At 45.3% G+C, this 24,352-nt stretch overlaps 1 protein-coding gene across 1 annotated transcript; it reads left to right on the plus strand.

Annotated features, from left to right (window-relative positions):
- LOC119444702 (astacin-like metalloprotease toxin 5) lies at positions 1 to 23,155 on the plus strand. Its single transcript, XM_049664708.1, has 4 exons — positions 1 to 145; positions 4,994 to 5,177; positions 14,085 to 14,260; positions 22,901 to 23,155. Exons 1-4 carry the CDS (start codon positions 1 to 3, stop codon positions 23,125 to 23,127), a joined length of 732 nt encoding a protein of 243 aa, XP_049520665.1. The 3' UTR covers positions 23,128 to 23,155.
- The last annotated feature ends 1,197 nt before the right edge of the window (positions 23,156 to 24,352 follow it).

Below are 24,352 nucleotides of genomic sequence, written 5' to 3' on the forward strand. Positions count from 1 at the left end.
ATGGAGGACGTGCTGGCCCTCTGCCGCCGCGTGGACACCTCGATGGCAGAGAGTGACCGTGTACGCCACCTGCTCAAGGGCATTGGGACTCTGGCATTCAACGCTCTTGTATTGCTGAATCCCACTACCGTCACAGACATTATCAGTACGTGTCAACGTCTCGATGAGATTAATATTCTTCGCTTACACCCTGACACATCTGATTTGAAGGCGTCCAACGACAGCGAGCTACGCGCCCTGATTCGCTCCATCATCCATGAGGAACTGCACGCCCACACATCGTCTACCCCTCCTGAGGTCCATATGACCCCTCCTTGTGGCGGCCTACGCCATATCGTGAGGGAAGAAATAGCTGCAGAGACGTGTCCGCAAATCCCGAGCCCGCACCCCATTCCTACGCCAGCTTATTTATGCTCAGGTTGCCTCTCTGGTGCTACCCTTGCAGCAGCCACCACAGCAGGCACCTGCAATTCACGGGTCCCTGAATACTATCACTGCGCAGTCTTACAACGCATGGGACCGCACCTCTACGTTCTAGTTCGGCCTCAGACGTTGCCGACTTCTTTCTGGAAAAAATTGTGCTGCGTCATGGTGCAGCTCGTGTACTGTTGAGTGATCGCGGCAAGACTTTCATGTTACAAATGATCGAAGTACTCAGAGCTTGTGGCACAGTTCATGAGACGACATCGGCATACCACCCTCAAACAAATGGCTTACAGAGCGATTTCATTGCACCCTAACAGATATGATATGAATGTATATCAGGCCAAGCCACGACAACTGGGACAAACGTTTACCGTTTGTGACGTTTGCTAACAACACTGCTATCCAACAAACTACAGGGTACTCACCTTTCTACCTCGTTTACGGCCGTTCGCCGACATTCCCCATCGACGCCGCTTTCTTAACTATCCCAACTAACACCTCGGCCAGTATACCAGAACAGTTCGTCTCGCGACTTGATGAATGTCGTGACTGTGCTCGCTTCAACACAGAAGTCAGTCAACTAGCCCTCAAGCAAGGTTACGACATCTCTCGTCGAGACGTCTCCTTTCGTCCTGGAGATGAATTGCTCCTTTGGACGTCCATTCGTACACCCGGTTTGTGTGAGAAGTTTGAATCGCGCTTCCTTGGCCCCTACATTATTAATGAACAAACATCCCAAGTGAACTATCGCGTTACTCCCGTCGAGGTTTCTTCCGACCATCGTTATCGTGGTTCGGAGATCGTTCACGTTTCGCGTCTCAAACGATTCGTTCGGCGCCTCCCTCCTGGCTAAGTCGCGGTCTGGCTGGCCGCGACTTAGTGTTAGATTAGTGTGAGCATTATCCCTACGCGTTATATTCTCATCTGTACATTCTCATCATCACCGATTTGGGGCCTGGTGGTGGGGCTCTCGCTCGAGAGAATAAATGAGAGTGTGCCTGCCTAAACCTTGTCGCACAATATATATATATATATATATATATATATATATATATGGGCCCCTCGGTTCCCTGTCTTCTCGTTCATTACATAACGAAGGCTCGAATCCGACAACATTGATGCCTTCAGGTAGCATATGTGGGTTTATTGACCAGTTGCCTTCCCCCAAAACGATCACCTACTCGTGACGCCTGCGGCAGAAAGGATGTTCCATATCCGCTGTTAGGTTTGTGAGTGGTGGCGCTGGCTAACACTCCCAGAGGTTAGATATAGTTGTAAAAACATAAATAGTCCTGGATGGGAAAACGGCGCCGCGGTAGCGCAATGGTAAGAGCATCGCACGCGTAATGCGAAGACGTGGGATCGTTCCCCACGTGTGGCCAGTTGTTTTTTCATCCATTTTCATTTCCATAAATTTATCATTTCGTTAATTCAATTAGTAAGTACAAGTAATTTACCTTATGGTGTCCTTGGTGTCACTGTTTGTTGGCTTCTTATGATATATATATATATATATATACATATATATATATATATATATATATATATATATATATATATATATATATATATATCATAAGAAGCCAACAAACAGTGACACCAAGAACACCATAAGGATATATATATATATATATATATATATATATATACCCTTTGCTAAAAATTTTCTATTTCTCGCTTTATGGCGAAAGCAATTATATCGACACTCCAGGCAAATTTCGCTATTATCGTTACCGTGATGTTCCGTATTAAATCCAAAAGCAATCCAAAGCAACCCATACACTGTGGGTGCGGGAAACAGAACGTAACAGTGAGCGGAAAAGGATGGTGGCTTGATGGGCATTATCTTAAGATAATGCCCATCAAGCCACCATCCACCACCAGCGCTCAATATTCTGGTTAGTTGTAGGTCACGCAATGAAACGCGAATGGGAAGGAGAGCACGCTTCTCCTCTAGCCCTGCCGTAGCTGTGAATGACTGTGCGCGGTTGACGCTTATGTGGCCCGCGTGTCATATCTAAATGTTGGTAATCATTGGTGGGTGCAATGATGAAGGGCGGGGAGGGATGGCTGCTAACTTTGTGCGCACTGTATTCCTTGCGGGGCTGTCTTTCCGCGCCCCTAGTGTTGCAGAATTAAAAGACAGAGGTCATTGCAGATAACTGACAGAGGCCGTCTGTAGTGCACATAAATATAGGCAGATAATGAGGATGAATCTAATTTTTGGAGTTACGGTGAGTCGCGCGGCTGTACGAAGCGTTCATCTCCACTGCCGGCGTTCTTGATAATGCTTGCGTGGTGAAAGCGAGTGCTCGAGGTCATCAAGTGAGGTATTTAGAGGTTTACATGGTCCGTGCATTAGACTATGCTTCCTATTTTTATTTTAGGTGGATATTTACTACTATTTATATGGCCACTATAACTGACGTATAGACTCGTGTAAGGGCCGCGCTTTTCTGTCGCGATTTTGACGGGCCTTTCATCGAGCCAGGCCATTTGACCTCATTTTTCCAATACGAGTATGAAATCCGCCGTAAACCTCCGCGATTGGCTCCTCTCGTCATCCAGTAGCGACGCGCGAAAGTACGCTGCGCGCGACAATTCGCTGTCGAGCCCGACCAGAATCAGCGCAAAGAATGCGATTGCTTCTCGGTTGGATGTCTTTCTTTTTTCATAATGGCGGTCAAATTGGGGGTGCGGCCCTTATACGTCTCCGGATAACTCCGGAGGGGGCTCGAGTCCCGGAGCCCCCCCGGCCTGCACCACGCGCCTTTTCTCCGCCTTCCAATCGCGAAGCGCCTCGCAACTAACGTCCAGGGCGCTCCTGCTCTTCCTCCCCTCTCCGACGCTCGACATCGCCCCTGCAACCGGCCAACCGCACGTTTGACTACCGATCGGAAAACAAGATGGTGCAGATTGCGCGCACATACTACAATTCCTCCAGAGGGCCCGGCCGATACTTTAATATTGTCTGTAGAAGGTGTGCCAGTTCAGGCATTGATTGATACGGGAGCTGCTATTTCCGTTATTCACGCTGACTTGTGCGCTAGTCTACGCACGGTTACACCTTAAAACGGCCCTCTTCTACGTGGTGCAAGTATGTAATTTGGCCACCGGCGCAGTGTTCGAGTGTCCATTGAAGGGATATGCCACCACATTCAGTTCGCAGTGCTGACTTTTTGTGCTCACATGCTTATTCTAGGGTGGGACTATCTTCTTCTGCGTCTGCTTTCATCTCGTGCCGCCAACGCCTCGTTCATTTGACCGACATCGATAATTCAGACGGCGTGTACCAATCGCACTATCGCTTAAGAACTGCTGACGATTGTGTGGTGCCACCTTGCTACGAGTATACTTGCAGTTAACTCTGACATCACCAATGGTAACGCTCTAGTTGTGCCGTCCACCTGTTGCCTATCCAAAGGGATTGCACTAGCACCCAGCCTTGTTCGCTTCACGAAGGGTACGGCCACTTTGGCTGTACTGAACAGAACCAATGAGCCCATATTGCTTCCTAAAGGTGTTGTTTGTCACGTGCGTCGTCGACATTCAGCCTGTCCCCGTGCGTGCCTTGAATACTGAAGTTCGACAACCGCTATAGATACGGTTCCTGCTTCCGTTCTCGCTAGTGCAAGCAGCTCCGATCTGATGCTAAAGCAGAGGGAGACGTTAATGGCGTTATTGTCCAAGCATAAAGCCTCCTTCGATGGTAGAAGTCTGTTCCGCTTCTGGAACAGACTTCTACCGTGCGTCGTCGACCCTATCAAGTCTCTTCCGCCGAACGTCAGATCATCGGCACCCCCGCTGCCGACATGCTGAAACGAAGCGCCATCCGTCCCACCTCGAGGTCTTGGTCGTCACCTGTCGTGCTGAGCGAGAGCGCTCGACCCACTAGCGTTTAGATACAGTAGCCCTGAGCCCACTAGCAGTCTGTCTTCTTCGCTACAATATATATATATATATATATATATATATATATATATATATATATATATATATATATATATATATACAAACTATTGGACCGCAACAGCGCTTTGCAATGGGGTGAAAGACGTTTAAACCGTGGATCCGAGACCTCAAAAAGTTTAGACGTACGACGCGCTCATGCATTTCGCTGACATTTATCGCTAAATAACCATATAATGTTTAACCGGCGCTACGATGCAGTGGTTATAAGACATCCTACTACCATCCCCTTTCCAGATGATGTCGGTAGGTTTACTATACTGACTTCGACGCATATAGTTCTGCGTTTCTACGCTCATTTTGTCCCAAAAATCGACACACCATTATGCAGTAGTCATATAGTTCGGTCGTTCAACATTTGATCAACCGGACCATGAAGACGACAACAGTTCAAGAGAATCAGGGAGACGACAAAGATGGCATAAGCTCTTCCTGCGATTGCGAATTCCAAGAAAATATAAGTGGTTGTGAAGAGCCAGGACGGCTTGAGACAGGCTTTTGTAATGAGATGCATTAGTACTTAAAGTGTCTAGTGAGCGCTTTGTTGCTTTGCAAGGCTATGGTTGAACGGCACTTTATCGAGAACGAGGCCGCTGAAACTATGCTGAACGTACCAAGTTTCAATGGTTCCGTAATTTCGTGCACTATTGTTTATTTGCAGGCATCGAAAAGCTATATGAGACTATCAGGAAAGCCATGGACGCGATCGAGAGCGGTACGTGCCTTCGCTTTGTTAAGCGCACCAACGAGAAAGACTACATCAGAATATTCAAGGGTAAAGGGTGAGTGGTTGTGATGAAGAGTTTGGTGCTTGATCACGTCTTCTGCCAGTGAGTGCATATACGCGAATCCCCCTTAAAGAAATCTAGAGATCACACACGCTGTGGGAACCGGTTGAGCCGAATTTCAGTGTTTTGCCTGCGAGGAGCGGCTATTCTTGTTTCGCTAACGATTGTACCTATAGATCACCCAACAAAGTTTTCTTGTTGCAGTTAAGGTAAAATCGCTCAGGATGAAAAACGCTTGTCCCAGCAAGAAGACAGGGCATTTCGCATGGGCTGAATGGCCTTTTCTTATCAAGAACGATATCCTACGACATATGCTGCAATGAGTTGTGCATGCAGCTTTTCAGTAATAGTAATCCTACATACATTGTTCTTTACCTTCTTGAAACTCAACTAAAAATAGTCAATGGTATGCGTCTTTGTTGTCTTCCTGTCAATCTTGTTTGTACACACAGTACTAAACATCACAGAAGATTCTCGCAGATGAGCAGTGGCTATGCTACAGGATACTGAGGCTTTTTGCAGGTGCCCTATATAGGGAGCATTTCCGACTTCAAGAGTTGCTTACAAGTCGCGCTCATGCCTGCTCCCATTAGATTGCCATCGGCTGACCATGATGACATAGCATCATTCTCCTTAGTCATATGAAACATTGTGCAGCAACCTTCAGCGATACCGTGCATGAGATCAAAACGGGGGACTCCTCTCGAAGACATGGCAGCTTGACCTATTCATTGATGTCCTGCAGCAACCACTTTATTTGTTGAGAACACCATAAGACACCTTGCGTTATGTGCTTGAACCGACGAGTGGTTGTAAAACCTAAATGGAGGTCCCCGTTAAAATTCAGGTCGCGCTTGACAAGGGCGAACATTAATCTTACTACAGTGCCAAGATGGTAGAGCGAAGCAGTCTGCTCTTTTTTTTTCACTCATAGAAAATGGCACGAAAGCTATCGCTACTGCGCAACAAACAAGCAAACTTTGCGAGATATTCGCGAATTACGCGGACGTCTGCACTGTGCAGTGCGACAGGTAGCGATTCCGCTCGATTTCATGGCGAATAGTACGGCGAAATTTTTCATCGAGTGTTCATGGTACTAGCAAGGGTTGTTCTTCCGTCCTAACTTCATTGAATGAAGCACTGGTAAACATTGCACTACAAATGTCAACTAAATGCAATGACATGCATTTATGTTGTTGACACACTATTATGCTTTCAAAATACCGTACTACAGAACGAATTAATCGTGAAATTAGAGTGCCCAGCTGCGCTAAAGAAACGCATCGCAGATAGCACAGAACAACGCTGAATGGCAAGGATCAATAACAGAAGTGTGGTTTCTGAGTGAAACCATGTGAAATCGTAGGGACGTCCATGTATACTCGTCAATCTCGTGGTAACTCATTCACTCTGGCATTAAATATTGTTACACTAATTTTTGCATAAATTTCTATCCCAGAAGACCACGCGAATGCCAGACCGGTCTCGCGTTCCGGTATTGCTATTAGTACAGAAGGGTCCGTATTTACAATGCTGTTCGTTCGTAAATGCTGCTTGCTAATGGTGACCGTATTCACTAATATTATTTACATCAGAAATCTCTGGCATCTACTCTTACAAACACTTGAAGCGTATCACTAGTTTCTTAGCAGTGACCCTGGCGCCCAACTCGCAAATATTTTCGATCGTAAGATTTGTTTTCTGCTTGCGCTCCTCCGTTTGTTATGGTATACCCAGCCGCATGTTTGGCCAGGATTTTCTCTTACGAACCGCGTATGAAGAGTTTTCTGAACACGGGCTCTCAGTTTAATACTGCAGTGTATGGAAAGACACAGACAAAAGAGGCTATTTACACTTTTACACTGGAGCCAGACCACCAGGCAACACTCGCTCGGGTCAAGAGCCCAGACGCTTCATCGTCTTCTCGCGGCACCTCGTCTCTTGAGCATCTGTTGATGGTAGTGTAATACAAACCCCCCCCCCCCCCCCCCGTTCAAGGGTGGGGGAGGGGCAAAAGCGCCGTCTCTGGGCTATTAAACATCTAAGGCAGGTGGAGAGGTGTAAGGCTCGAGTCTGGTGACGTGGACAATGACACTGGTTGTCACAGTGGAGGACGTCGTGGGCCTGGCTAGAACGATTTCATAGGTGACATCGTTCACTTGGTGGAGGACGCGATATGGGCCTGTGTAACAGGAGATCAGTTTTTCACAAAGGCCAAATTTACGAGATGGTGACCAAATCAACACGAGGGTGCCAGGCGCAAAATGGACATCACGGTGATGGAGGTCGTAGCGGTGCTTCTGTTTGTCTTGAGACACTTGCAGACGAGCGCGCGCAAGTTGGCGAGCATGGTCAGCACGGGCGAAATGAATGAATGAATGGTTTTTATTTCTTTTCACATTGAAAAAGAGGAGACAGGACTAAAAGCTGGGGTACAGCTTGACGAGGGTCCCACCCGCTTGTACGTTTGACAGCAGAGCACTGCAGAAACATTACGAAAAATGCAACACTTGCAAAAAGTAATATTGGAAACAAAATGCACTTTCAAGAAAAAGAAAAACTTAGTATAAAAATTACACAAAGACATCCTACTTATTCATACACATACAATTTTGCATTTATACATATATACACACATGCAGATACATACCACATGCACAAGCAATGCACACAGATCTATATACACATATCTATTAACGCACTCATGACTGTAATATGTGAACAAAACTTTTATGAGATACTAATCTAATTGGCATAACTGACAGAAAAGTCTTATTTTATTATTGGAGTTGCATAAAGGATCAAAGTCTTCCTGTGCGAGTTGATTAAGTGGAATGGGTACTGTATGTGTTAATAATTGTTCATCGTAATTGGTCCGAGGTGTGCGGACGTGCCATTCCTCTTTATGCCTAATATCACGGATGCTGCAATTTGCTTTTAAATCGGCCAGAGAAAAAGAATAGATTTATTAGACTTCAAATATGACCTGTAGCTTAAAATGAAACGATAGTTGTATAAAGAGAATAAAGGCAAGATTTCAAACTTTGAGAACAGATTTGTCGTAGAAAATAAACGAGGGACATTGGCAATGTATCGCACTGCTCTTTTCTGGAGCAAATGCAATTTCGTAAGGTTTACCTTGCTTGTAGTGCCCCAAACAAGGTTACAGTATTGCAGAAACTGACAATACTAAAGTATTATAAAGTAAAATTTTAATTTTAACAGGAAGAAAGGATTTCAACTGACCTATTGTCCCTACAGCAGATGACAGCTTTTTACTTACATGTTCCATGTGATCATTCTAACTTAAGTCTTTAGCGAATGTTATGCCTAAGACAGAGACCGTGTTAACAATTTCTAGTTGATCCATATCAATTTCATGTTTATTGAACTTCGTAATTTTTTCCCTCTTTGCACATAGACAACAACTTTTGTCTTGCTGGCATTTATTCGCAAACAGTTTGCATCAGCCCAATCTTTAAATTCTCTTAACGCTCCGTTCCCCTGAAGCTGTAGTTCAGTTTCTGACGTAGCAGTAATAAACATTGATGTATCATCAGCATAAGAAATAAATTTTGCCCGTTCTGAACTTGCTGGCATATCGTTTACAAACATTATGAACAGGAGTGGTCCAAGGATGCTTCCCTGCGGCACTGCAACTCTTACAGCCCGAAGACTGGACTTTTCTCTTTCCAACTCTACATATTGTGCTCGATGCGATAAATAAGGTTCAAAGAGCTCCAGGCGATACCACGGATACCATAAGCTAGCAGTTTAGCAAGTAACATTTTATGATTTACAAGATCGAATGCTTTGGAAAAATCTATATATATTCCTATAAGTAATATTTTATTGTTGAACGCTTGTACAATGGTTTTTTTATGAATTAAAAGAGCTGTTTCGGTGGAGCGATGCTTCCTAAAGCCATGTTGATAATCGCCTAACAAATTATTTTGGTCAAGATATGATACTATTCCAGCGTGAATTATTTTTTTCAATGCCTTTAGAAAATACTGGTAGGATTGAAATTGGACGATAATTGCCTAGCAAGTTTTTGTCACCTTTTTTTAAACACAGGCTGCACTCGAGCAATTTGCATGTCTTTCAGAAATTGGCCAGACGATAGAATCAAGTTGTAAATGTAAGAACAGGACAAATGATGTCAAGAACATGCTTTACAGGTCCAATTTGAATACCATCTGCGTCCTGCGATTTACTACTTTTAACAAAGCTTATAAAAGAAAAAACCTAAGCACAATTCATAGGAGTGAAGAAAAATGACTTTGCACTCATGTTTTCAATGGGCAAAGCATCATAATGACTACTCTGTAAATTACTACAGGGATTAACTTGTTGAACAAAGAAATCGTTAAAAGCATCTGTTAGTGCTGTGCCAGGTAGCTGTTAACCTTGATGTAGAAAGCTATCGGGAATAATGTGAGGTTTACCAGGGCCTAGTAAAAAGTTTAAATTTCTCCATGTCACACCGGATCGCATAGGCGCCGGTTCTGAAAGTAAGTTTTGTTTTTAGCTGTTCTCAGTTTACTTGTAAGGTTATTATGGTATGACTTATATTCTTCCAAACTAGCTCGATTTTTATGTTTAACAAAATGGGCGTACAGCGCATTCTTATGCTTAGTCATGTTTAATAATTCATAAGTAACCCAAGGTCTACGAGCTTTGGAAGCTTTCACTAACTTTTTTAGGCGGAAATGGTCATGGTATATTTTTAAAAATGTAATGATGAAAGCGGCATCTGCACTCACTATTGGTTGAATTTAAAACGTCCCACTGCTGCGAATTGATGGAGCTGCGAAAATCTCCCAGAGAACCTCACGGGTATAACTCCATCACGGGTATAATCACTAGTTGAATCTGTGGTGGGCGGAAGCACAGTGTCTACTGGTAGCGTCAGTTCTCAGCCATACAAGAGATAAAACGGAGAAAAGCCAGCAGTGTCGAGACAGGAATGTAAGGTAGAGCAAGATCCCAGTCACGGTGGTCGGTTGAAAGGTATTTCGATAGCATGTCTATAAGGGTTCGGTTTAAACGCTCACTGAGGCCATTCGTTTGTGGGTGGTAGGAGGTTGTATTATGCTGTATAGAGCAGACACGCATGATGTCATTAATGACTTCGGACAACGTACGGCCATGGTCGGTGAGCATTTGAAGCGGAGCACCATGCATCAAAATGGTATCGTGTAGGAGGAAGTCAGCAAAATCAGTTGCGCAACCGGTCGGAAGAGATCGTGTTATAGCGTAGCGAGTCGTGTAGTCCACAGCGACGGCAACCCCCTTGTTTCCTGATGTAGATTCAGGAAAGGGACCGAGAAGTTTAAGCCGACACGATGGAAGGGCTCGGCAGGGATGTCGAGCGGCTGGAGGTAACCAGCGAGGAGCTCGGATGGCTTGCGTCATTGGCATAGTTCACAAGCGGCGACGTAACGTCGTACGGAAAGGGCAAGGTCCGGCCAGAAAAAACGGCGGCGTACTCGGTCATAGGTTCGAGATACGCCGAGTTGGCCCGCTGTTCGTGCCTCGTGAAGCTCTTCTAGAACGGTTGAGCGTAGGCGTTTAGGTATTACAAGTGGGAAGTCAGCGCCATCCGGATGAAAGTTACGACGGTGCAGAGTACCGTCGCAGAGGACGAAGAGGCGTAGAGTAGCACCGACTGGAGAGTGTTGAAAACGGTTGATGAGTGCTTTGATGTAGGTGTCACGATGGTGCTTGTCGTCGATATGAAGGAACTATGATACTGCTAAAACGCAAGCAGCACTGTCAGTATTTGAGGAGCCAGAGTCGTGAACAAGGTAACATGACAAGCTGTCAGCGTCTTGGTGCAGGCAGCGAACTTGTATACCACGGAATATGAAAAATTTTGCCGCCTCAAAGCCCATCGACCAAGCCGGCCTGTAGTATCGTTTAGGGATAAGAGCCAAGAGAGAGCATGATGGTGAGTGACTACGCAGAAAGGACGGCCGTAGATGTAGGGACGGAACTTCGCAACCGCCAAGACAACAGCAAGACATCCCCTTTCTGTAATGGAATAGTTGTGCTCCGATGGTGATAGGAGGCAGCTTCCATTAGCAATAACACAATCCTGGCCACGCTGGGCTAGGACAGCACCTACGCCATGACCACTGGCATCTGTACGCAATTCTGTAGGAGCTTCACTTCAATTTCCTCAGCGTTCCGACGCAGAAACTTGATATTGTCGTCAGTGAATAGGTGTATCACCGCCAATAGGAATGTGGTGCTTGACCACGAGCGTCTGGCCTAAATTGCGATCGTCGAAAATGTCTTGACAGGACGATAAAACATTGCACAGGTTTTTAGCCTGCGCAGCGGACAGGTCTGGCGCTACCATTTTCTTTATGTTGGAATCGGCGTCTGAGGCTGGCGCGAGGGGCCTGCTAAGCCCGGGAGAACCATCGGTTGATAAAGCTGCCACTTGATGGTCGCCGAGACAATCAACGTTGGCAAGGCAGATTTCTACCTTGCAGTAGAACTTGCTTTGCCAATGCAAAGTTAAAGATAGGCATGCGAGTGCGGTTAGCAGTAATAGTAAGAACACTGTGAGGCACAATGACGTCATACTGCAGTGAAATGTCGGGCAGAAGAGTGACGAGGTACTCGCCATCAGGAACAGGTGGGGAAGACGACAGTTCAATATAGGCTAATGACTTTGGTGGCAGGCGAACAGAGCCGGTGGGGCACAAGCGGCACTAGGGCTTGTCAGAGCGTTCTGTTAGAATCGGCAACTCAAGGCGAAGGGTACTGGCAGAGCAGTCAATAAGAGCAGAATGCGCAGAGAGAAAATGGAATCCGAGAATTAGGTCGTGGGGGCAATGAGCAATCATGGTGAAGAGGACAGGAGTGTGGCGGCCGGCGATGCTGACACGTGCCGTACACATGCCGACGACAGAGACAGTTCCGCCATCTGCAACGCGGACAACTCATGCCGGCACTGGCGTGAGGAGCTTTCTGAGTACTCGTCGGAAGGCAGAACTCATAATAGAAAGATGGCTCCGGTATCGATAAGTGCAGTGACAGGATAGCCGGCAACATCAACAAGGTTTTGGTTCGTACGTAGCGTGAGGAGAGGATTTGAGGGCAGGGTCGACAATGTAGCTTCGCCTCCAGAAGCGGCAGTGCCTAGTTTTTTGGTTGAATCCGGGAGGTGATAGATGGCAAAGCGAAGCGACGGGGTTGGGGCGAACGAGACTTAAGGCGTCGAGGTGAGGGTGAGCGACTGTAGCGAAGGTTCGGAGCTGGGGCATCAGCGGCAGTGGGTTCATAGCGGGTGGCATAGGGAGCAGTAGGCCCAAAGAATAAGCGCGGGCATACGTCCGTGGCGGCCATGAGTTGCGGCAGTGATGAGCGACGTGGCCGATGCGACAGCAGTGGAAGCAGATAGACTTGTCATCAGGGGTACGCCATTCGGACGGGTTGCGATATCTGGCAGAAAAGGACTGCCGGGGACGAGGAGGGCTGCTAGAAAACTGGGGAACGCTGGGTTGAGTCGATGAACACACGGAGTTGAGAACCATGTTCTCAAATTCCTGACAACGGCCTGAATCATCCCAATCGTGACTGATGGCGGATCGAGAGGCATCGCGGAGAAGGCTGGCGAACAGGCGGCCTCGAGCTCGCAGCGACCAATACGGGTTACATCCTCACAGGTGGTGGTCTGACGCGGTCGACCTTCACATGTCGATGTAGCAGCAGTGTTAGGTAGCAGCTTGATGTGGTGTGTGATACGGCGGCTCTTGGAGCTCGTTGATACGGCGGCTCTTGGAGCTTGTGATACGGCAGCTCTTGGAGCTTACACTGGAGCTTGTTCAAGGCGACGGCAGTCTTTTATGATAGCGTCGATAGCCGAGACATTGCCGAAAACAAGGACATGGAAAGCGTCGTCAGCGATTCCTTTTAGCACATTAGCCACTTTATCTGCTTCAGACATACTGTCGTCAGCGTTGTGGCAAAGAGTCAAGATGTCTAGGATGTATGAAACGCACAGCTCTGTAGATGACTAAACGTGAGATGCAAGAGCCTTTCTCGCGGCAACCTTGCGCCCAAAGGGGTCACCGAAAAGCGCGTAGCTTTTCTTTGAAACTATCGCAGCTGGTTATCTCGTCTTCATGAGTTTGGAGCCGTTGAGGCGAAAGATGACATTGGCGAGCATAATTGCTGGGTGCCACCTGTTATTAGCACTGGCGCGTTCAAAGAGCTTGAGTCATTCGTCAACGTCGTGTCCCTCCAGGCCAGAGAACACGTACACCAGGGTCGCGGTGTTGAGCAACCGTTACGAGTGGAGCAGTCCCACGAGCCGCAGCCGTTGCTGATGCGGTCTCGTCACCGGGAGACATGGTGACCAGCTCGATGTACCGACCGCTGCGGAGCTTCGTGGAGAGGACGGCGATCGCAAAACTCCACCAGAATATAACATGTAGAAAGACACAGACAAAAGAGGCTATTTACACGCTATTTACACTGGAGCCTGACCGCCAGGCAGACACTCGCTCGCGCCAAGAGCCCAGCCACTTCGTCTTTCCGTGGCGCTTCGTCTCTTGAGCATCTGTCGTTAGTATCGTAATAATACGTATTTTGCTCATAATTTATGCTCCTTGAACCATGTTCAAAAAAAATTTCTTTACGTGAGAAAATTTCTCATTCAACGGCATTTAGAGGACCCAGTATGCATGTTTACAATAAGCACAACATGAGCAGATACCGTGTTGACTACCGATGCAATAACTGACCAGTCGCTAATAACACTTACATTCGCGAAATTTTCTGTATACAGATCACGAACTTTTAATTCTACACAAGGATATTCCCAACGATATGCACCATACCTTTGTTCATTTCTCGTTAGCTTATTTGTGTGATACCTTGCAGGTGCTCCTCGTTGGTCGGTCGTCGCGGCGGAGCGCAGCCGGTGTCGCTGGGAGAAGGCTGCTCTAATGTGACCCTTATAGAGCACGAGCTTCTGCACGCAGCTGGATTCTTCCACGAGCACATGCGGCCAGACAGGGACCAGTACATCACTATCATCAAGGAAAATATTGATCCCAGTACGTTCACTCAAACAAAACGTTTTTCAGAAGACTGTCAGCTCGGTCACATGGACCGACACGAAAGAGAACACGCAGATCCAACGCAATGTTGGAATCTAAAGGACGTCATGATTGCTCGAGTTGGCGAGGTAGCTGCAGTAGCGGATAACACGTGCATCACGTCGTTGCCTGCATCAATTAGGTCTCGGTGTTATGGCCCACGGTGAAAATGCGACTCTAGGTTGTCACATTCTGTTCTGCAGCCGCATGCGTTGCATTGGCACCGTCATGTTGGCGCTGAGCCGTGCTCCCTCAAGGGCTGCAGAAGATAGCGTCAACCTTTCCCTTTCCTCAAGAACCACTTATCATCATCATCATCATCCAAACACCGCACAATCATCCTATCTGAGCCACCTTAAAAAAATGTATTGCAATCGCCTCATGTCGCAACGTGGGACGTATTCTAAGACGATCACTGTCAGTGCGCGCTGCCTTGGCACGCACCGCAATCCATGCTCGCCCCTGTAGTTCGTCGCGGGTGCCGGACCGATGGTTGCGGGGATGAACCAGATGGAAGAGGGAGACACAGCGCGCAGGCCGAGGCCATCTCTTTTATTTCCTGCCGGTGGGCGACTGTCCGGCTGCCGCACCGTCCGTGCAGAGGGAGACGACGTGTCGGGTCCCTTTGCTTTTCTCTCCGGCTTCTTTTATTCTTTGTCGTTCTCTCGTCCACGAGAAGAACTGTTAGGGCCCATACGCGCTCAATCCACACATCCGCTCCACACGCCTCCGCCCTTTTGCGGACCAGGGCGGAAGGCCAAAAGGTGGATCGTGTCGAAAAAGTCGTCGTACGCTGCATCTGCACGAGCGGATTGCGCGCACATTCCGATTGGACGACGCGATCTGTTGACAGCTGGCAACCATTCGGTGGAGAAAAGTGTTCAAGGTTGGCAACTACCTTTGACAGCAGACGACGCTGTCATATTTTTGCAGATGCGACTTCAAGTTTACGCGTCACGGTGAAAATGCGACTCTAGGCTGTCACATTCTGCTCTGTAGCCGCATGTGTTGCATTGGCGCCGTCATCCTTGTTCGAAACACCGCACAGTCATCTTATCTGCGCCACCTTTTAAAAATGTATTGCAATCGCATCATGTCGCAACATGGCACGTATCCTCGGACGATCACTGTCAGTGCGCGCTGCCTTGGCTGGTTGAGCAAAACCTGTCGAATCATCCAACGTGCCGCGGTCCATTACGCGAAAGCGATAGTATCGCCGAGTGATTCGACTGAAATTCCCGTGTTCGGCGTGATGGTGCCATTTCTGTAGTGCTAGTGACAGTTTGCAAGAAAACGGAACACACGCACAACTGTCGCGGAATACAGCTGCGTAGCTTGACAAGACAGCTCTCCTTACTATTCAGCACGAGTGTCAGGCTCTGAGTACACCTTGCTGATATGCTTGCATTTGCTTGTTCATGTTTTTTTCACTCTACCAATTTTAAGAGTGTGCTTAAAGCACTTGGATGCATGAAATGCCTTTTCTTTTTTTTTTTTGCATATATAAAACCACCAAAGACGAAGTGTGGCATTAAACGTGCCTCTTAGAAATTGAATACTTGCTGCTTGTAAGCTTTCCAAACAAAATAAAACCTTAGAAGATGTGCTCAGTCATGAATGAAGTTCTTACCGTGTGTAAAAAGGTTGTGCATAAGTGCTTAGACGCAGCAAGGAATTGAAGGTTAAGCAGCAAGTGGGTACAATTCATTATGACTGGCATAAAAGCAATATGTACGTATAGTGGTCACCTCATGCAGACACATACTCATGAGATGTTTTCAAGCAGAATATTTATTTGAAAGCAAATAATTACATTCTTTCTTGTCAGCGTGGGTGGCCAATATGTTGCCCCTTTACTACTTAGAGAGAGAGAGAAAGCTCTTTATTGAAAATGCAGAGTGTTCAGCAAGCATATTTTCGCCTTCATGCTACTCTGCAGCGAATGGGACGAAGGAGAAGTAAGGCCCTAGAAAAGGGTAAGCAGAAGAAAAATGAAAAAAAAAAATGCAGCTCGTGTCATGTTATTAGCAGTAGAGTAAGTGTTCGAGGTGATGATGGTAGATGGCAAAGGCAAAAGAAAGTCTTGATGAGACTATGTGCGTTAGTCTTAGTTTAGACAGAAAACTTCAATACATTAAAGCAATAAGTCCAGGGCGTTGTGCTGTTTTGATGGGCAAGGCCAGGAACCCAACATGCATATCAATGTCAAGGGGCCTTGGACAAGCTTTTCCATGTTCATTTTATATCGATGTCGCTCGTTTCTATAAGCTGGGCACTCAAGCAAGATGTGCTCTAGAGATTGCACGGTGCGACAGTTGTCACAATATGGATTTGTGCTCTGGCCATTGCAAAAAAAGACTGTTCATGTATGCAACATTCAGTCTAAGCCGGTGAAACAGATGCCGTGGTAGACATTATAGTAGCCTTGATTGGAGTTCTGTGTTGATGTTGAACAAAAACTTGCAATTGCCTGAAGTTGAAGACCATTTTCTACACCGTTCATTGAGTACATATCGCTTCGCCATAGCTGAAGCCTCACTTTTAGTGAAAAACACTTTTATAAATTTTATGTGATCATGTCCTTTGCAGGCTAGTTCCTCCGCCTTTTCATTACCTATTATACTGCAATTATACCTAATTCAGCATTTACACAATGTGAAACAGATTACCAAAGTGAACAAAAATTAAGCAGTACAATAATAGGCATGCTCCCTCTCTCAGCCATGGCAGCAAACAAAGATGATAGACTTGAGACCATTTGAAACTGTCAGGATCATACATGCGCGTTCTATTTCAATCACTCTATATATGAAAAATAAGTTCACAACGGATGCACATGATAAGTGAACTATTGTAAGCTCTACTCAGGTTATTTTAGTGAGTTGGACATGGGCTACACATTATCTATGTATTTATGTAGCAACAACCCAGCTAGCTGATGCACAGCCAGATTTTAGGTAAATGAAAAAATACATACCATAACAAACAGCTGGCCAGTACCTGTATTTTGTTTGACAGCAAACCAAGATTATTAAGTGACTTAGCTTCACAGCGAGCTCAGTGATCGCTCGTGGTGTGAAAAGGTTGATGTAGTAAGTGGTTTTGTTTTTGCCTTTCTTAATTAGTAGCTGCTTTAACATGCACATGACAATGAAATGAAGGCTCATATGGCGGAAGACAGGCCCGCACAAAAAGTGAGGAAGCATTTATTGCCATTTTTTATTTTCATAACAAACCAACGAATAGTTATTTTGGTTCAGCTTTGTGAATAATGCGCGAGCTGTTCTGCATAGAACTGCAAGATTGGTGTGCTCCATTATCTATCTATTCACTATTCAAGTAGCCAAATGAATGGTACCCCCATGAGCACCGTGAAAGAGATCACTGTAATTTGCAGTCAGGAGGCCACAGTGGCTCCTCTGTACCAAACATAAAATTGTTCCAGAAGAAAAGAATACTGGTGAATTGGGTATGCATTCACATCTACTATTCAAATCCGCACATCACAAGTAATCTTTAATTCCTTGCTGCATTGCTCACCATTGTACAGACTTTATTACAGCACTGTAATAAAGTCTTAGTACAGTAAAATAACTTGACAAATCAAAGCTGTGGTTTTTCAGTACACTGAAAGCAACTAAGCATGTGGCTTAGGTAATATAATGCTCCTACATATGGGTCAGCTTGGTATCAGTCGATTTCTTTACTAGTTGTTCACTGTTACGCCTGAACTATACGGTGCCACCAGGCACTCCTGTATTCCTGCAGGCACGCCAGAACAGCTTGGCTATGCACAAACCCTCTCCATCGTGCTTAAATTAAGGTGGTGCAGATTTGCTGGCAGAATGTGCTTATCAGCATAACTGCCTAGCATTCAAAAAATCATTTGAAATGTAAGGGTGGATGCTCAGCTTTGCTGGTGTGACATTTTACACTTATAGTACAAAACCACATCACTGAACAGGAAGGACACCACACAAATACTCGTGTTGTGACCTCCCAGCCATAATGCAAGTAGTTTCCTGAGGTTTTCTCTGTGGTTTTTAGCTATAAACATGTGAAGCAATCTGTAAATTTGCAACTCTATTAAGTAAACTGAGACACCATGAAATGCACCATAGCACTGCACGAAAAGCAATATAACACTCAGGTGTACACAATTGTTTTGTCACATCAGCTCTTTGTGGTGCATATGTATATGCACTATTTGTAGCTGAAAACAGCAGGCATTTCACATTTACAGCTCAGAATGATCAGTGCAAGAGATTTTTAATGTGTCAGACATATACATGGTCACTTGTCCAATGCTGTGCACATTGATAGCTGTGTTTGGTGCAACTTGAGTAGCACGTATATAATGGACTACTACACACAACACCCGTTTTGTATCTCAGAAGACATAAGTATCACAGAAGACATAAGTACGGACTGGAATTTTTCTTGATGTCAATATTCAAAAGGCAAGCAGGTTTTCGGCACGACACGTCTCCATTTTCCTCACATGGCACTTATTGCATGTTCTGAACGTGCATTCATTGCCGGTGGAATATCTTCTAATGTTAAAATACTTTGACGTATTTTTACCTGTATAAATTCTCTCCGCGCTACATGTACAGATACCTCTTTCAGTAGGGGCAAGTGTGCAGTGCCTTCATTAGTGCAGTAACTGTTATGAAAGCTGTGAATTCATAACATAGAAGGGCTATTAAATATAAATAAGAAACCGGCAGGCAAGAGCATCATGACAAGCCAGCTGAGATGGTGGCACTATTGTACAGCTTAGTTCCCCCTTGTGCTGTCATATGGCTGCGATCTCACGAAGGTTTGGGTCATTCCCATTTGAAGTGATGAGTGACAGTTGCATAAGTACATCTTCCTCTGCCTATATCAATGACTTAACTATATGTAGCAGCTTCAGCTGTGTGATTACTGGTGTAGCTGAAGTTATGTATCATACATAGTTTCGGCACACAATCTGATTGGCCAAAAGCATGCAGTAATTGGTCTTGGAGAAATTGGTTCAGTGGTGGCTTTCCACTAAATTCACTGTTGAAAAGGCAGATTTTACTTCATCGAAAGGCCCAAGTGAAAATGAGCCTAGAACTCATGACACCAAATGCAGTCACCATTTCTGATTGAGGAACAACATGTGACAGAACGATGAACTGTGGAATTCTCTCACTAGTGTACAAAGTAGTGTAGCTGTGTTTAGTATTTCAGTGCTAGTATATTAAACACAGAACTTTATACGAGTTGTTTAGATGGCATAATCAACAAGACCCCTCTAACAAGTGATGGCAAAGAATAAATAAAAAGCTGCTGCGTCAGGCACTGTCATTGGCCTAAAATATGCATTCTCACATGCAGCAGATACAGTTCATAAACTGGTTTACATACAGGCAAGAAATGTAACTGCATCACATGATAAAATTTAAATAAGACCAGCTGAGTACCATATAGAGCATCTTTCATGGGGTCAAGTTGTAGTGACATGTATTGATATTAGGAGTTGTGCTGTTTTATTCACACACATGAATGTAAACACAATGTATGCATACAATTTGTGTTTACACTTTACTGTGTGCATAAAATGAACAGCACAACTTACACAATCAATATGTAAATACAAATAAGTTTTTTTACTGAACTAATGACTATTAGTTTCACAATTACTTCTTTTCTCACATGCAGCAACTCAACTGCGTGCATACGTTAAGCTGATGTTGCTAATCTAAGCTGGGCTTGGGTACCATTTCCAGAATGATAAAATAAAGAAGTGTCCATAATAATAATAAAGTGTCCCTAAAATTGATGGTTTGACAATGTCTTATCTGGCTGGGTAGTAAATTTGTGTGAAAAAAAAATGCAGCACATGGACCAAAACATTGCGGCTAATATAACATAGGGAGCCAATACTCTGCTGGCAGAGTTACTTGGAAAATTTTGCCACCAGTTCGTCCTCATTGGCTGTCTTCAATCACACAACTAATGCTGACATAATTGTGAAAATTTCTGTTCAGAATATTGTCATGACAGCCAATAGGCACCCTTTTTATTGTGATAGCAGTCTAATTCTCAGGCGCAAGGCACGGTGGCCATGAAAATGCTTAAGAATGATGAGGTGAGGCTCCTCTTTCCATAGTCTGGCAGCGCAGCTGAAAACTGTTCAGTTAATGAGTAGAACCATGGCCTGTGCAAAATAAACATCACCGAGATGGCCACTAATAGCGTCCAACATCCTACATCGATGAATGATAGATAGCAGTTCGCTTACAGCTAGATGAAAGTTCACCAGAAAAACACCTAATGGACATACTTTGCAGGCTCAAGTCAGTTTAACACGCATTATTTGATAATGACTGTGGGCAGAATGAACATGAGGATAAAAAGTATAGCACTTCTTAGTCAGATAACGCTGGTACTTGTGATAAATATTGTTCGCATTAACTGAAGGCTCGTGCCAAAACAACCAGAGAATGAAATAGGGTGGATGCACACAGTAACGGCAAACTTTCGTTTAGCTTATTCTGCCTGCATTACTAACGTGACCATAGCTAGCCAGTGAGGAAGAACTCTGGGCAAAATTTCTTTCATGCGATTCTGCTGGCTGCTAGCAGAATATATCACCATACCTATGTTCAGTCTTGTTATTTTTTTACATGCATGTTGTTTTTTGTCAGGAAACGTAAATCTGTACTTAATCATAAGGAAGTATCCAGTTCTCATCCATACCATATTCATCTACAATACCACTGGTTTCTTCACAGACTCTGTGCTTAGTCACCACCAAAAACCAAGCAGTTAACATTCTTGGGTATGCCAGCCGCTTGCACCACAAAATATAAAGCTATTTACTTCGTGCAATCTAGAAATTCCTGCTCTTCACAACACTGCCCACATGATAAAAATCAAGGCTGCTAGAAATTTACATTCATAGCATTATGCTCAGGCGCGTCCACATTTCAGCACAGCGCAGTATGTCTTGACGTATGTAACTATTATGATGTTCCCTCAATTACCCTCACCGATAGAAGCATCTTCAAAAGTGCAGTAACAACTTTTGAAACAAACGACACATGTACGAAGCTGAAAGGGCGGTGTGATAGGGTTTCTCTATCGGGGTACCTACACAAGAAAATGCGATCGGCAACACATATGCACAGTCTACTTCTGAGTATACGCACATCGCATAAAACGGGCACTTTTACGCCTAGTACAGCTGCGACACATGAATATCCCGATTGGTATCTTGCGAACACTTCCTAACAGCAACAACACAGCTCGAACGTCGCGGTCACCACGGTGCATCGCAGGTGGCAAAACGGCTCACGCAGTATAGCACACGAGGAATGACAGCAATACCGAAGCAACAAATCTTATTGCTACTGATCTTGTCATCACTTCTAAAGGTTGGAAAGGACTGGCGTTCACCACTTCGCGGCAACGAACCACATACACAGAACACATACAAGTCGCGTACGCTGGGTGCGCCGATCGGACACCTTTCACTTCGCCACGCCCTGAACATATGTCGTACTCGGAACGCACGTGTATGGGATGGCCTTCTCGTTTGCAATGCACACGTGAACCACGGCACAAGAAATCACGAAGTCGACGGCTTGAAATATTTGTTCCGATGCTCGCACAAACACAACACACTTCCTCCGCTCCGTCTGTTTTTGTCGGCGATCGCCCGCACTGACGAGGCCTGGGAGGGTACACCAGCTTGCTGCCTTCGATAGCTATCTCCGTGGGTGCTGCATAACTGTAGTAAAAATCACAAGAATGAGAAAAAATCGACTGTTTCTGCCACGACTGTAGCCTAGGCCTCGCGTCACCGCTTCGCTTCGAGCAAGCGCCATGTTTGCCGTGATGACGTTCTCCGCCGTCCGCCTCGTACCAGCCAATGAGACAAGCAGGCATGCGGATGGCAAAGTTGCATCAGCCCGTCCAGATGATCGGACAGGCTTCCGCCCTGGTCCGCATGCTTGCGGAGCGGACGTGCGGATTGAGCGCGTATGGGCCATTAAAAGGACGGAAGCTATGCCTGGTGCTTGTAGAGGCAAGTAGGGTGCAGAGCTAAACGCCTTCCAGGCTAAATCCTTGTGTCACAGTGGCATATACACATTCTGGAGTGTGGCCCAGAATGCGCAGATAACCAGTGAACCACGTTGTCAATTGGATGAGAAACGCTACTTCTGTACTTTACGTACATAAACACTAGGGGGTAGATCAGATATCTTTTGCACGAAATGGAATTCACAATTAACTTGTGCGATTATTGCAGCAACATTTGTATCCTGAACTCGTGTCAATGAAGACCTACTTTTTTTTGCGGTGCACATTCGCTCGGTTAGTTACGAGTGTAGAATATGTAAAACGCTTCCAGTGGAAGTTGAGATATAGCATTAAAATTTTATGTAAGGATTGCTGTCTTGAAATCTGGCTGCTATTAAGTGTTTCATACGGTTCTGATAATGTTTAAAAGGGGGAGTAAAATTTCAGTGGCAGAAACGTCCACTGGCTGTATGAGATGGCGGTATGTTGTTCCGAGCTCATTTTCGTTGCTTGATATGTGTTTATTTTCTCTTCATGCAGAGTACTACCCCGAGTTTCAAAAGTTGCACCTTGGCCCACATGACAACCTTGTGCCTTTCGACACCGATTCAGTCATGCTATACGGTGGGCATGCGTTCGCCCGTGAGCCAGGACTTACCACTATGATGGCCAAAGACGGAACGGTGTTGATTCCCATCTACAACAAAACAGGACTAAGCGACACTGATATCCTCAGCGTTAACATCCTCTACAACTGCTCCAACTAGCGTCTCAAGAGAGCGTCGAGGGGTAGTCATTGACATTAAAATAAACATATTCTCAATAAATTGAACACGTAATGAAGTACCTGGAACGAGCACGCTATGATGCACTCTATAATTTACTGAAAGAAAATGCAGTGTGTTATGCAAGGCGGGCTCTCTACTTCAAGGCGTACTGTGGCAAATTCTCAAGTTTAGGTTGCTTAATCTGCAAGCCCAAGCATGACGCTAAGTCTTCCCTCTTGTCAGCGTCATCCCACAAGCATCTGAGGCCGAATTCAGAAAGCTGTTTGTTCGTTAGTGCTTATTGTCATTAGTTAGCTGCCTTCGATCACGTTTGGACTTTATAGGGAACATCACTGCGACGCCGACAACGACGATAATTATTGCCTGAAATTTTCTCATGAGAACAATTATTGCGTAAAAGGTTCCTGTGAATACAGGTAGCGATATAGGTTTTTCGAACCGAATTCGTGGCGTTCGACGACCACGGTATTTATTTTAGATGCCGATGTTGACCCAATGTATGGTGCACCACTAGTGCCTCCGCTAGCTTTCGATTCGTTGGTCACCCCTTTTGGACAGCTGAGTCAACGGTTGCTAAAGATTTGCGGTTGTTTAAATTGAAATGTAAAGATAATGAAGAAAAGGGAAATGAAAGTAGACGAAAAGATACCTCACCGCTGGTGGGAGCCAAACCCACAACCTCCGTATTACACGTGCTTTGCACTACCGATTACGCTACGGCGGCCAATCCATATTCTCCTAAGACACCTTTTACAATACACTGCACATTGCCTTCAAAATTTTTTAAAGTTCATTTGGAAGTGATAATGCAAAACATTCATTATGGATGTGAAGTGCGGTGCATGTGTAACTGTAAAGAAGGTCTGTGTTGCAATTACGTTTGTAGGCAGAAGACCGGCCATCCAATTTTACTAATGGAATCGAGAGCGGCTATCGGTTTTCGTCAAAGTGAGTGTATTTTTGCTGAAGGTAGTCGATGGTCTTGGTGCAACCATAGACAGCCCACTCACCGCTGTTAACTACGAAAAGGTAGGGGTAAGTTGTTGTGAACGCAATTTCGGGCCACACCACCATTCCTACACCATATAGAGCAGTAGTCACAGCTGTACCGGTAGTAAATCCATTCGCTGCAAATTGGTCTCAGATTCGTAGTGGCAGAAGGGAGAAGTGGGAAGGAGAGGAAGATTATCAGCTAGGTCAAAAA

This window comes from Dermacentor silvarum, chromosome 3, assembly GCF_013339745.2.
Source record: "Dermacentor silvarum isolate Dsil-2018 chromosome 3, BIME_Dsil_1.4, whole genome shotgun sequence".
NCBI classification, from domain to species: Eukaryota; Metazoa; Arthropoda; class Arachnida; order Ixodida; family Ixodidae; genus Dermacentor; species Dermacentor silvarum.